The sequence below is a fragment of the Oreochromis aureus genome, linkage group 19 (genome assembly GCF_013358895.1).
Source record: "Oreochromis aureus strain Israel breed Guangdong linkage group 19, ZZ_aureus, whole genome shotgun sequence".
Classification (NCBI taxonomy): domain Eukaryota; kingdom Metazoa; phylum Chordata; class Actinopteri; order Cichliformes; family Cichlidae; genus Oreochromis; species Oreochromis aureus.
Window position 1 is genome coordinate 3300465 of NC_052960.1, and position 14850 is coordinate 3315314.

Consider the following 14850-nt stretch of genomic DNA (forward strand, 5'->3'; position numbering starts at 1 on the left):
TGAAAAGGATGACCTCCAAGCTTATCAGAAGGGGTCATGGATGTAGGTGGAGGAGGCAGCAGTAGGAGAGAAGGGATGTTTTGCACAGCCACAGCAGGGTGACACCGGCCGCAGAATGGGAAAATTCTCAAATCTCAGTGTAGGAGGTTAGAAGAGCGCAACCCTCGAGGAGGTGAGGGAAGCTTGGCTGCCTACCACCCACACATTACCTGAACATGTCAGAGTCCTGTGCCAACACCTTCAGCCCAACGATGATATCATGAATGCCAGGTTCACTTGCTTCGCAATGGATATCTGGCAGCCACTATATTATTGGCACTGGGCATTTGTGGGTGTAAACTCTGTATCACGATAAAGAGCGGCGTATACCATGAGTGTGAGAGTTTGATAAATAAATCTTGCCAGAATTAATGGGCATTGCCTTGAGTCGCACGTCTTGTACTGCAGATGCTTGAGTACTGCATTGTCTCTGAAGCACTAAACCCTGTTAAAAAAACCCCCAAAAAACAATTCAATTCACTAGATAAACGCCCGTCTTTGAAATGCAAGGACGCAGATTGAACTGTTTGCCTTTAAATTCAAGAATGTTCTTTTGCCTCGGCACAGAGATGCACACCGCTGAATCGAAGCATTATTTCAGCTCCTTAACTGATCACTGCTGGAAACAATTCTGTATCAGCATTTAAAGGTACAAGGCTGTAATTCAGAAGGTAATTTCACATCTTAACAGAATCCAATTAAAAGCATGGACATTTCAATTAAACCTCCCCCCGGCTTGTCGCTACAGTGTCACAGCATAAGTGAAATTGGAATCAGATTACGGAAAGAATCTGAAGAAGTGTTTTTCAGCACAATAAGGATCACGCATTGCTGATAGAGACCCCTGTCATGCATACTGCAGGAAAAAAAATAGCCCTTCTTTGCTAACATTAGTCATTTAATTCTCCCTCCTTATTAATTTCACAGCAGATTACCTGAGAAGATACAAAATGCTGTCAGCAAAGAGTTTTAATTAAGTATGGGGTATGTTGCTAAGAGTACCTTATGTGAAACTGCTGCCTTATAATGCTCTTGTTTTAATTACTTCAGAGTGCCCCCTCATTAACCTCTGTGGAGATGTGCTCCAAACTGCTGGCTGAATTACACACACTGCACTCCGAAATTGCTTATATCCATATACAGATACTTATATTAATATTTATATTACTAGAAATGATACGACTGTTTCCAGCTTTTTAAAAAAGAACGATTTTCCTTTCAATTTCAAAGTAAAAGAAAAAAACAGAAGCATTAGGAATTCTGTGCTTTGAACTTGCCAGCTGTGAGATAACCTTGGTGACTAAGGGCACCGTGACGACCCCTGGTGGGAGGTGTAATTTCAGATTAAAAGCCTGCATTTTTGCCTTATTAAAAAGAGAGAGAGGGAGAGAAAAAGAAAGTCAACATATAGTATGTAAGTTTTCTATACAGCACGTCTAACAGTGAGCCTGAAAATGTATTTAATTGAAATAAATATTTCAGAATTATCTCTGCTATTCTGCATGTCGTGTAATTACAGCAAAGCGTTAAAAAAAGAAAAAGGAAGGTAAATTATGGATAGTCCCTTTTTGAGGTGCTGCGTTGAACCAAACAAAGATTGCTTTTGTTTTATCATTTTATTGCTCCGTGGCTCGGCTCTGTCAGGCAGCTGTGGGTGGTCGCTCAGCCTGAAAATGTGGGTCGCTGTGGACGTTTCCCTTTTGATCCTGAAGTTTCTGAATGGTCTGATATAGATTTCAAACATTACTCCAAAAGTGGGCTCCTGTTCAAAATATGCGGATGCACCACTGTCCACCCTCACACCTTAATGTGGTTTAACAGGATACATTAGCTTTTAATGGCACTTAATTGTACAAAAAGGAAATCCATAACCACATAAGGAGAAAAGTCAAGTATTTCCAAGCTCTTTATAAGAACAATTTAGAGCAGACAAGTGCTTTTCAAACCTTGGATTGGAATCAGTCCGACAGTCTGGCCATGAGAGCGGTGGTGTGCATTTGTAAGCCTACAGTGCCACCATTTGGTCGTGTTGGGGAGCGCACTTGCCAATCTTTGAAAGCTGGGAATGAAAAATAACGAATTATGTTTGGTTAAGCTTCAAAAGTCCTGTTTAAAAAAAGAAGAAGAAACAATTCCAATATAATCTGACTGTTGCCACAGTAAGAGTTTTAACTCTGCACTGAACCAGTTTTCAGGAAACAGTGGCTCTGCGGCGGGCTACAAACTCTGCCTCAGCGTACGGTATATGATTTCAAACATGAGCTGGACCCGAACTCCTTCCAGGTGCCAAATTAGAGAGGAAAATATCCAGTCCCATTGTTAGTGTTGATAGATTATCGTAGGTCCGTGCCATCTTAGATAATGAGCAATAACCTGCTCTTCAAGAACAGGGGAGGTTTGCCAAGAAGGAATGGTGATTACAGTCAATTAAGACTGATGACAAAGCACCAATAATAACCCAGTGTGTGTGTGCGAGCGTGTGTGAGCTTGTTTTATTCACTCATTCTTCCAAACTACCCTGTTTTGTGTAATCAACATCTGTTGTGACAGGCACCCTCCTCCTTTCTCAGAATGGCCCACTTCAGATAATGAGTGTCATACCAAACTGCAGGGCAAAGGCTGATTTTACTCCTCTTTTTACTCCTCTTTGGCCTCTGCTCTCACTACCCTCTGTTTTCCTCTCTATCATTCAAGACATCCATTGTTGGGAACCTTGAAAACGAGAGACAAATGCTTTCACAGCATTGTCAGTGCTCGATATGTGGGGGTGACAGATGAACAGAATGCAGTCTTGTTTTCTTTAATGAAAGCGATGCTTCACCGTTGACTCAACTTCTTGTTAACGTCTTTATTTTACATTCACAATTTTGTTTTTTGGTATTCAGACAAAACATGAGAATTTATGAGATTTTTCCTACAGATTATTCTGTTATTGCTATTTAAATGGATTCTGTCACTCTTATCTGCACCGATGCACCTGCATCTGCAGACCTATGGCTATGAAGCATATTTGCTCCTTGGGAAAAGAAAGAAATCCAGATCTGCAGCCTTTGCAGCTCAGCAGGTTTGTTTGCTTCAGTGGTTTAGGCGCCATCTTCTGGTAAATTAGGTCAACTCGAAGAACCCAGAATGGGTGTTTGTGAGGACAATAATTAGAAAACAAAAAGATAGTATTACATAACGTCATAAAGGATCATTCCATATTTAAAAAAGTTTCCACCTGACTCCCTCAGAGTCACATAAAATTAAGCCATTTGAATTTTACACTCATACTATGAGCATTTCCTGAGTTACAGCTTCTCAGTCCACCTCATTCACCTTTTTCTACAGAAAGTTTGAGCAAAGCTTGTACAAGATCAAGCAACCAAATCTTTATGAAAGTATGTAAGTTGGTAAATATTCATAGCACGAATTTTACATGGCTTCATTAAATACACTACACATTGTTCTAGAATAATGGCAGATCCTAAGGTGGGAGGTGCCGTGCGATTTTTCATTCGTAGCGGTGGCACGGTAGTTGTGTAAACCTTTATTTTTTCACATAAGGCTAAAAAGATTTTAAGCCTGCAGTCGGATCTGTGTTTTAATCAGTTACTAAGAAGTGTAAGTAAAATCATTTTACTCTCAGAATTGCTTACAAAATGAGACAGATTGGTTCAGACAAGTAAAAGTGTGAGACTGCGCTGAATGTCACTTTAGTGGGTTGATTAATAAATCTATCCATGTTCTTCAAACTTATTATTTATCTCAGAACGCTGTTCTGAAAAAATAAAACCCAGTAGTGTCACGAGTACAGTGAACTCTTTTTAAGGTATCATAACCATAAGAGTACTTAAAACTACAGAAAAGCTTTGCTGTTTTGAAACTACCTTGTATTCTTATATTCATTCATCAAAACCTCCAGTTTAAAGTGTCAAGTGGCAGCAGCTGGAATGAGCAGTGTAGCTGTTATACCTTCATTCTCTTTTTAAGTGTCACCATAGCAGGGTGTGAATATCAAAAAATGCAAGTCCTTTTAATCTGAAAGTTGGGTTCCTCGGCTCATTTTTAACTTCACTCTAAAAATTAGTGAATTCAGCTCTGAGGGTTTGCAGGAAGACATTAAATATTTTGAATATACCCTCTGACGTGTTCCCAGGCTTCCAACTACAGTGAGATAAAGTGCAGGCTTGTGTCTGCATACATACATATACAGCAGAGGAAATAATTAATATTATTAATCATTTACCAATCATTTACCAACCTGGTGACCAACTACAGCAAAGGTCTTACCTCTGTGCTCGCCACCAAAGGTTGCTCCACCAGGCACTAAGTGATGACTTCCTTAAGGATCAAATATTTATTTCACTCGGTCAAATCCATATCAGTTTATAGCTTTTATGTGATGTGTTTTTTGGGGGACTTTTGGTTGATATTCTGTCTCTTTCCAAAAAGTGAAACTACCAGACAAAATGAGAAGCTGTAAAAAATGAACGACTGAGTGAACTGGGATGTACGTGCAGAGACGCCAAAGAAAAAGCAAGATTAAGACCTAAAAAGAAGAAAACAATATATAGAGGGCCAGGGAGCAGCATGGATGAAAGTGATGTTCAATGCCAAATCACAAATCTGCAGTGTGAAACATTTAAAGACGACTACCTGAACAAATTTCCTGGCTCATGGGGTTGCATATCAGCTAAAGTACCGGGTGGTATGACCATCATTAACTCAGCACTATACACACAGGAGCACACTTACATGTTGGACATTTTTCTCATCTGATAGAAAGTAGGTTTGGTGATAATGAAGCCATTTTTCAGGATCATAATGCATCTTGCTGCAGAGCAAAGCGTGTTAAAGCATTTCTTCAGGAAAGGCAGCTAATATCAACTTAGTGCCATGGGCAGCAAACAGTCTGGATCTGAGTCTGATTGAAAATTTATGGTGGAAATTGAAAAAGGAAATTTCCATAGTGAGTATCCATCCTGGAAAGCTGATCTGCCAGCCGCTATTTGGGAAAGCTGGTTGAGAGAGCAGGTTGATACAGAATATTGCTTTTCATTAGTGAAATCCATCCATGCCTCAAAAAAATCAGGCTGTTATGAAAGCCAGAGGAGATGCAAAAAAGTATTCATTTTGGTGTTTTTGTAGATTACGCCATCATTTTCCCCTCAACATCGAGTGTTTCCATTTCTACTTGATCTGGAAAAAATGTAGCGTTAATTAAAATAATTCCAATTAATTTATTTGAGGCATGTTTGGCTGTTAGACAAAGAAGAAAAGCAACAAGAGTGAAGGGAAAGGTTGAAATGATGGTACTGAGACCTGCTATGAGGTTTGGTTTGAAGATGGTGGAGCTGACAAAAAGACGAGTGTTAAGGTTTTTATTGAGTGTGACCAGGATGGAGAAGATAAGAAATGGCTACGTCAGAGGAACAATTCAGGTTGAGCACTCTGGGAACAAAGGTGGAGAGGCGAGGTGATATGGTTAGGACATGTGCAGAGGTGGGATAGAGCATATACTGGACACAGTAGACAAAGGATGCTGAAAATGGAGCTGGTCGGCGGGAGGAAAAGAGGAAGACCTCAGAGAAGATTTATGGATGTCGTGAAGGAGGCTGGTGTGGCAGAGAAGGATGGTAGGGACAGGGTGAGATGGAGCCAGGTGATTCCCTGTGATGATCCCAAAAAGGAGAGGGTGTCTCATAATTGTGATTTGTTTATGTCCTTCAAAAAGTGGTGATTTCATTTGTCCCATAGTTTTGATATTACTTTTGTTTATTTTATTTAATATGTGTGAACATACGCACCGTGTCCCTCTCTAGCTTTAGTGATTCAAAATCTTATTTTAGTTAGTGTTTCGAGAGCATATTATTTTAGTTCGTTTTTGTTTGTTTGGGTTTGTTTTTCAACCCAATTATACTTTTATACTTCACTTCACAAATTATACTTCACTCACCTGTGATGACCTTGTGTTGGACAAAATGGGCAATCACTACTTTATCTGTAATTTCCATGAAACAAATTCTAATTTGCAAGCACATGTCTGTTTGTTTTTGTTGTTGTTATGCCAAAAGGTGATTTATGAAACAGGATTTATGACTGGGGTCATATATAAAAAAATAAAGAAATTACCTCTTTTGCAAGTATCTTTATGAGTCTACAAAAAAAATCCGAACTGTGATATTATCCTTGTTGCAATTTCCTCTTGGTTGGATCTCTTGTAAAACACATTTTTAATGTGAATGACATTAAAATAAAGAATACATTTTCTTTCCGTTCTTTCTGGTTAAAAATGTCTTAATATCATTCATGAAAGACATGTTTAACAGATCATTTACAACAGTTTAAATACAGACAATCATTTTGGGGAAAATACTGGAAATCACTTTTTAGCACTTTTTATCTAGTGTATAGTATCATGAATATCCATCCTCTGCTCCTCTACTGTCGTGTTTTACCTTAGACACCAGAGGGCGCTTGGGAGCAATGTCAACCCCCTTTTATCAAAATAAAGAGGTATACAGTCTCACAGTCCCATTTTTAAACTAAAGCTTGCTGCCAATACTCAAACTTTTAGACAGGACAGTGCACTCAAGCCCACTATTATCAGTTTCTGAAATTAAAGTACACAAACTCCTCAGTGGAGTTTAAATAAGTCTGTTCTTAACCGAGAAAACAGAAATGAGTAACCTTACTTCTAGCAGGGATGGAGAGCAAAGCTGGAGGTGCAAGGTGTAAAAGACACAAACACGGAGGCGTATTCATGAGGTCTAACCACGCCTCCGTTAGACTGCGCTTCCGTGTTTACACACCCACTAAAACAGGAGACTCCAGCGGCCGTCGGGCGGCTGTTTACCGAGCAAGCACAGAGTGGCAGTGAGGAAAGTGACAGTCACACGGGAGGCTCGGTGTATGGTGAAACACAGGTGATTTCAGCTTCCACGGTCGCATTTTAAAGCGTAATGTTCACTCGAAGGGGGCATGGAGACGTCAAGAAATCTACACAGAAAGTTCTGGACCCAAAGAAGGATGTGTTTACCCGGTTCAAACACCTCCGGACTCTGTTAGGTGAGTGAAATGTCACCGGGGAGCTGGATGCTGCATCGTCGAGGCTTAGCTAAGTGGCGCTAGCTAGCTGGCACCAGCCGACGGCTAACGTCAAACAAGGCGTCAGGTCAGCTGGCTGCTTAGTGCCAGTCCAGCCAGCTGACCTGTAACATGCATCTGTATTATGCCGGTACCCTCTGCTGTTTAAAGTCTTTGTTCATTTAAAATATGAGACAAGGCGCACTGTGATGAGGCATGGATGTTAGCTAATACAAGCTAGCTCCCCTGCGGCTACCTAGCCAGCCAATAATGCTAACTGATGCAGGGAAACAGATGCCGAGCACAGGCTTTGCTGCTCTTCGGTCCTGTGCCATCAGAGTGTTTAACACGTATCTGAAGCTTCGTCATTCAGCATCGAGTCGCACAGGTTGAAGTCTCTGTTTGGACTTTTGGAGTGAGGACAGGGCTTTCTCACTGCAGGTTACCTTCCCGAGTTTCAGTCAACTTGCCTCTACCTTGTTTGAGAAATTTCACTTGATAATGACACAAACGTGTTACACAAGAGCAGTCATTTATTTTAATCCACTGGACAAGGAAGTGCAGCATTTATGAGGCTCATAAAACTGTTGTCTTCCTGCGCTGCGTTAATAAAAAGAGACACGACTGTGTTCGGTAGTCACCTGACCTGTGCTGTCCATAATCGCTGTTAAACGGTCCGAGTTTGCACGGCTTGTTCATTCATAAACTGTAATAATGACAAGTGAATGCTGAATCTACACTGATTTAAACACAATCGATGACGTGCAAGTTGTACATTTTATCATGCCGAATCATATCAAAGACAAAAATAAATGCAGTGTTGGAATTTGAAGGCACCATCATCCTTTTTTATAAATGAAGAGCGCATCCACTGACTGAAAAATATATGTGATAGGCTAATATCTGGTGATAATATCACTGGTGTATTACTGGTTTACTCGTATTTGGGACTGAAACGTTGTATTAGAGGTAAGGAGGTCAAATGTTACAGTCGCCTCCTATCAGAACTCTGTTGACAACATCATGAATGCTGTAGTACTATATCTGGTGCTCTTCTGTTATTCTCAGTGCTTTGTCAGTAATCGAGGTCAGTGTGGAGAGGAACAAAGAGATCTGGAGAAAAACTGCAGTCTGTTCACTCTGAGTGCAATAAATCATGTCTTTCAGAAATATCATTCAAAGTAGGTCATGTATGTGTATTTCTTGACGTGGACTACACAGAGGTGAACATCTAGGCAGTTAATTTTCTCTTGTTTTTATTTGATGATTAATGGTAATATCCCCAGAGTAGCTGGAAAACTGATGCAGTAAACACAGTTTCTTCTCTTGTTTTCATTTAGATTTTTTTTTTTTTTTTTTTACATAAAGCTTTGAAAATTATTGGAAACCTTTTTTACATATTGTCCCAAAATACAGACGATGATTCATTTGGGTAAGTTTTAGTTACAGTAAACACTAATTCCTTTTAGTTAGAGCACTTTTAGGTAAAGCTTGGTATGTCTGGGGTAGCAGTGGAATTCAGAGGAAAGTCCAAGCACGTTTGCCATGTTTAGAGTTTAAACCAGGGGTGGGCAATCTCAGTCCGGGAGGGCCGGTGTCCCTGCAGGTTTTAGATGTGTCCTCGAACCAACACAGCTGATTTAAATGGCTAAATTAGCTCCTCAACATGTCCTGAAGTTCTCCAGAGGCCTGGTAACGAACTAATCATGTGATTCAGGTGTGTTGACCCAAGGTGAGATCTAAAACCTGCAGGGACACCCTCGTGGACGCCCTCGTGGACTGAGATTGCCCACCCCTGGTTTAAACCATTGGTTCATTGACACGTGCCTGCTTGTAACCTTTTCATATAGTGACTTGTTCTCCAATTAATTGATTCCCAGTACTGCAGCAGGATTGTAACAGCCACTGTCAGCCTAACAGTTGTAGCTTGAGCAAAGCTGTGGGAAGTTGATATGGTTGAAGTTTTTTTCTATCATAGCAAACTTTCAATGTCAAGACTAGTACAGCCAAGGTGGAGGTCAGCGCAGTGCTCTGGCTGTCATCTGTGTTTTTCTTTCCCTCATGTGCAGCTAAAGATAAGGCTAGTCTGTTTGTCCAGCAGCTGATATTTGGGCCGACGTTGCAATGTCCCCCAAATTCCCAGATTACACCGAGCTTGCAGTTCAGGAAGGATTTCCTCCTGGTTCTGCTGGTTCCTGTGTGGCAGGAAGCTTGATGAGAGATGGGGTGAGGTGGAGGACAGGGCAGGACAGGGACTTGGATAGAGCTTACCTTCTTTCACCGATCACGCTGTTTTATCTTTTTGAAATATTTAAATGTATTATTCATAACACTGGCAAGAGAAGACATTTCCAGAGGTGGCAGGATGGAACAGCTTTTGGTGGGAGGAAATTTAATATGTAGCTTCTTGTTAAACTTTACAACCTGTATGTTTAAACTCAACCGTCCACAGCTGGGGTTTACCACACTCATTTACTATGTCCCAAGGAGAAAATACCATTAAGGCACAGTTTGTTTTTTTTAATGACTCTTATGTTTTCAGTAATCCTTTAATTTCTGCACAGAAGTTTTCAACCCGCTCGTCTTCTCTCAAGGTTATTGTCTATTAAGTTATCCAAAATCTGACCTCTTTATGTCATTGCAACACCAGAAATTTGGTAAACAGGCTTGTTAAATCAGTGGTACTATCAGCAGTATTGTACTTGAAAGGACAATCTGTGGTCTGGGCTATTTTCAGAGTGGCCCTCTATTGGTTTTCTGCTCACTGAGCCGATCTGTGGGATAGAGTGTGAAAGCTGCTGCATGTTAATTTGCTGGTCATGCCTGGCTGCATTTGGCTGAGGTTGTTAATTACAGGAACCCAGCAAAACCACCTGATCACTCACTGCTTCACACACTTGTGGCACCAGCCGCTTTTCCTTTGACTTCTCTCTGTGCAAAGTCTTTCTCATCCTCGGCCCCCACCTGCTGTGCTCGCTGTGCATCCCAGTGCTCCAGGTTGTTCATAGTGACCTGGAGTATGATGATGGAAGTGTAGGAAATCCTTCATTGACATGAATGTAAACAACAGTGTTTGTCTGGAGGAATACCCATTGTATCCCCGGGGCGGTATTTCTTTTTTTTAGTGCCAAGTCAGCTATAAACGAGTCACGCTGCTGCATTTGAAGCTCGTAAATGTTTAACTCAAAGCTTTTCGTTTGTGAGGACTTGAGACCGGGTGCCTTGGCTGAAGGAGTAAATTAGCTGTTGTCTTTACTTTTCAGCTGGTGTAAACAGGCTCAGCTGGAATCTGCTTGTGAACTGCACCGGAACAAGTGTTGCCAGTGATAACACTCAGGTGTGTTTGTTGTAGGTCTTGGTATTTTTAAGTTTGCAACCAAAGGTAAAACCTGGGGAAAAAAATGAAGCTCTGTACTGATCGTTCACAAAAAATGAAAATGGTGTCATTACACTCTGCCTTTCTTCGTGTGCTGTTGTGTGGGTCAGGGTCAACTGAAAGTGCTGCTGTTAGAGGAGGAAATCACAAGTTGAAGCACCAGGGGGAACAATGAGCACAACACTGGAAGTGCTCTCAAGAAGGTCCTCTGTGTGGCTGAAGTAAAGGCTGAGATCACTTGACTTCTGATTCTGCCCCATTTGTACAACACTCAGGTTAGACTTGTGAACAAGTTCAGCCTCTTATCATCTTTTATCCCACACTGCGTAGGCAGGATATCAACACTTAAAAAGTGTAGTGCAGTTCAATGCAAGTGTCATATTAAACTGTCCGTTCAGGATTTCATTAACCTTTCAGTCTTGAGTTTTGTTTCTTATTTTCATGCTATAACCAACTAAACTTGTATCCAAGTCATCATGGATGATTAAAGCTTTTTGACACTAATTGGCATAAATGGACTCCTTAATGTTACAAGTAAAATAAATCTGACCACTTGTAAACCAAAACATTTACCTGGTTTCCAGATAAATGAAGAAGTGTGCAGAAAGAAATCATTGTTAATTCCCTGTCAGTGACACTGTTAATATAACGATGTCAGAAGCATTGTGTGCTGCTTAGATTAGATGGCAGCTTTAACAGCTCTGCAGTGTTGCCTACTACAGCAGCACCTACTCTCATAATGGTCTAGGCATTTAGCATCTTAGCACATACTTAGCACGTGCTAAATGCCTTATTAGAGAAGCGCAGAGATGCTTTAGAATAGAAATGAGGAATATCTAACACAATCCACTGTATAATCATGGAATAGTGTAAAGCTGCCTGATTTGACTGTATATTATAAATTGTTGCAGACTTTATCGGTTTAATTTTTATTTAATATATTTGCTCATAAAGGTGAATGTTTTTAACTGCTTTATATTAGTTGATAGGGTCAGCAGGACTATAACTCTGTCATGGATATCAATTAATTATTTATTGTATTGCAGTGATATCTACCAAGGTGGTCATATTAACCACATGGTTTATTTAGGCTGCCCTCTGTACAACAGGAGGGGAAGATCTATTTCCATTCATAAAGTCTATCATTTTTACAGTCTTGTCAATCAAGAATGGGAGCAGCTACTGGCATCAACAGGTAGACGACTCTTCTGCAGCAAAACAGAACTTAGCCATGCAGGTTATCAAATAGTCACTTCTAGATATTATTGTTACTTACTGTGCTGCTTCACTGATTTAAGTACCCTTTGAGTCAGTAATAAAACCCAAATATGTGTATATCATGGTGCAGTTGATCGAATGGAAGTGTCAGCTTCAGTCTCTCGGGGCTATTTAACAGAAGCAGTAGTGCCCCTCTCCCTAGAGACAGCCAGACTTCTTAAAAATCGATCCTTTAAAGAAGAGACTGGATTGTAACTGTCATGATCTCAAAAATGTAAAAGCAGCAAAACAGGTTTGTTTTTGTCCACATCTGCAAAAAGGCTCATGTGAGCCTATTACAGTGTGAAAAATGGATGATGATCTAACAGGTTGCTGCTGGGCACACGGATGTAAAACCTCATCCACATATTTGTTGTAGATAAATCGGTGGAAGAGCTTTTTTAAAAGAAGTTATAAAGGAACTAAGGTAAGCTGGGGAAAAAGCTTCAGTTCTACATAAAGACTGAGCTATCTGCCCACACACAGAAAGCAGGTGGAAGGTGAAAAACGAGTGTTTTGACCAGTAGTTGCTCAGAGTCACTCTGGTAAATGAATGATGATTTATTTATTCATTAGCTACATTGGAACAGATCAGAGATTAATAACTCTGTAGGCAAGGAGCTTCAGGCTTTAAGAACAAGATTAAAAAGTAGATGTAATAAGAGGAACAGTTTGTTTCCACCCTTGTTTCTGCTGTTAATGTTGGTGGCTTCTAAACTGGTGGCAGTGTCAAGATAAGCATTTGGCAGTACAAAGACGTCCTATCCCGCAGTCCCTGGGTGATTAGAATTGCAAATCATGGCACGATAAAACAGAAACTAGCTATTGCGCATTATAAATGGTGCTGGACCTCAGTAGGAGTGGAGGGCTCTTATTAGTGTTAATTTGATGTTGAAGTACGTCCATACTGTAGTAATGACAGTTTTAGGGTGTCCTGTGTCTGTGTTTTCAGGTGTTTCTCATACACCATCAGAATAAACTCGTTGCACTGTGGCCATTTCTTTGAGTCTTTTGGAAATGTTCTTGGCTTTATTTTCTTTTTGCCATCACTGCTGTTTATCAGAGCCCACATTTCAGATACAAAGATCTGTGTAAATCACATGCTTTTGAATGAATTCCTTTCCTCCCCTTTTAGCTACAGCCCTGCTGATGAAATGGAGAGAAAAACACCACAACCCTGTGTTGTGCTGTGGGTGATCTCTGTGTTTCACCCAGTGCAAAACCAGTTTGACAGGTTTCACTGTTGACCTTTCCTGTTTTTATAATGGCCAATCTTAAAACTAGACCCTGTGTTTTACTGTGGCAGCATCTGTTATTGAGATCTGATCTCAGGGTGGATTTACATTTCATGTTGCCTTTTTGAATGCACAAGCTCCCGCTAATCTTAAGCAGTTTTAAAGCCAAGTAAAAACAAACACTCAGGTTTGGCTTACAGTCCATCAGATTAGTAGTTTGAGTAAAGCACAAGTGAGGCTGGTGTTTGTTTCAAAAATAGTCGCTGACAAATTGATATTCAATGAAAATAGAACTCCATAAATATAATGAAGGTTGTTTGGGTTTACACAGTTGCAGGTGTTCATGTGACCTTGCCTTGTGGTTAGTTGTTGCGTCTTTACCTGTCTGCTAGTTTCAGTTTGGTCTTTCATTTCCACAGCTCTCAACAAAAGTTAAGATGGTGCGTGGAGAGGAAGAGTGAAAGTTGCCAGTTTAGCAGCTCAGTTGTGCGATAAGCTGCTCTCTAATGTGTGGGCTCAGACTGGGATAAGGTCAGGCTTTGCCAGTTCTAGCATGACCACTTCACACTGTGCTCTCTGTAGACTCATAGGCCCCAATCTGTTACACAGCTAGACACTAACTGCAAGTCAAGAGGCATTCATGCAGTGTTTGGCATGGTGGCACCATAATGAAATGACATGGACCAAAAGTGATGGGATTGTAGGAAAGTCCTTTTTCATCACAGTTTCATTCTTGTGATTGATTTAATGAAGCTCTACACCTTCAACCATAAATAATATGTCTAAATAGGACTCTAGTTTTTATCCATGCCATCATGTTACATGTTTAACGTTATGACAAGCCTGATGATATTTAGTTTATGGTCTTCCATGAATATAGCTCATGCTTTGAGAGTGTGGCAGCCTTTGCAGTGTTGCTTTACCCTAGCACCATGTTATTTATGGTTCCACCAACTGATCAGTGAAGCATTGGTTAATATCCAAGTCAGCAAGGTGTGAGTGCCTCTGACAAATGCGAGGATATTCTGATATTGGAGCATGTCAGCTTTGTGGATCTTGTATCTAAAATCCAGTTTCATAAGTTTTTAAGATTATGATGAGTAAATCACTGTTTCAACCATAAACATAAAGTTTGGAAATATTTTATTTATTTTCTTAAGCTAAGCTCACAATCAGCCAACCATTTGTACATTTGCCCAGTGCTGCAAAATAAAAGCTTTAATGGCTGAAGCAATCCATAGAAGATGAGTCTTGTCAGTACTAAAACAAATGGCTCTAATAGACCCCCTGATAAGGAAAATCATTCTGTCCCAGCGAGCGTCGAATTATGATTGACATCTGTGGATTGGCAAAGCCTGGAGCGCATTTAGTAACACAAATGTTCACTGTGTGCTATCAAGGCCTCAAATGTGCCTCACACTGATTGCTCCTTATTGCATCATGTGACAGACTTGTCCTTCTCTGCTGGTTGCAGCAGATTTATGATTAACCTTGTTTCACTTTGGTCAAATATCAACCTTCCGTGGTTGAACTTTCTGCAGTAGATCTGTTTTCCTGTTTTTCGTTCTTCTTCATTTACATTCATGAACATGGAATTTTAGGACTGATAATTGACTCTGTGTTTGTTGTGTCCCATATTGATGGTGTGGATACTGTAGATATATTGAATATTTTTAGAAGAAGTTACATACTAACTTGTTGCTTCTTTTTTTTTTTTTTTTTTTTTTAGCACAGATAGCCACAAGGAAAGTTAGAGTAGCTTGGCATACTCTTGGGCTTATTAGCAGTTACTGAGATACTTTAGAAATGGTTGAAATCTGTTAACCTTACACTTACATGAAACCGACTAACAGCAGCAGGTCTCTCCTTTGTTTT

General features: G+C 40.3%; 1 protein-coding gene across 3 annotated transcripts in view; it reads left to right on the forward strand.

Moving 5' to 3' along the window:
- Positions 1-6759: 6759 nt before the first annotated feature.
- ralgapa2 (Ral GTPase activating protein catalytic subunit alpha 2) overlaps positions 6760-14850 on the forward strand; it is a 99056-nt gene continuing 90965 nt past the window's right edge. Inside the window, exon 1 of one of the 3 annotated variants that reach the window (XM_039603125.1) lies at positions 6760-7089. In XM_039603125.1, coding sequence (XP_039459059.1) covers positions 6984-7089 — 106 coding nt within the window. In that variant the 5' untranslated portion in view covers positions 6760-6983. The remainder of the gene's footprint in view (positions 7090-14850) is intronic. The other 2 variants (XM_031728077.2, XM_031728076.2) reach the window with 2 other exon arrangements.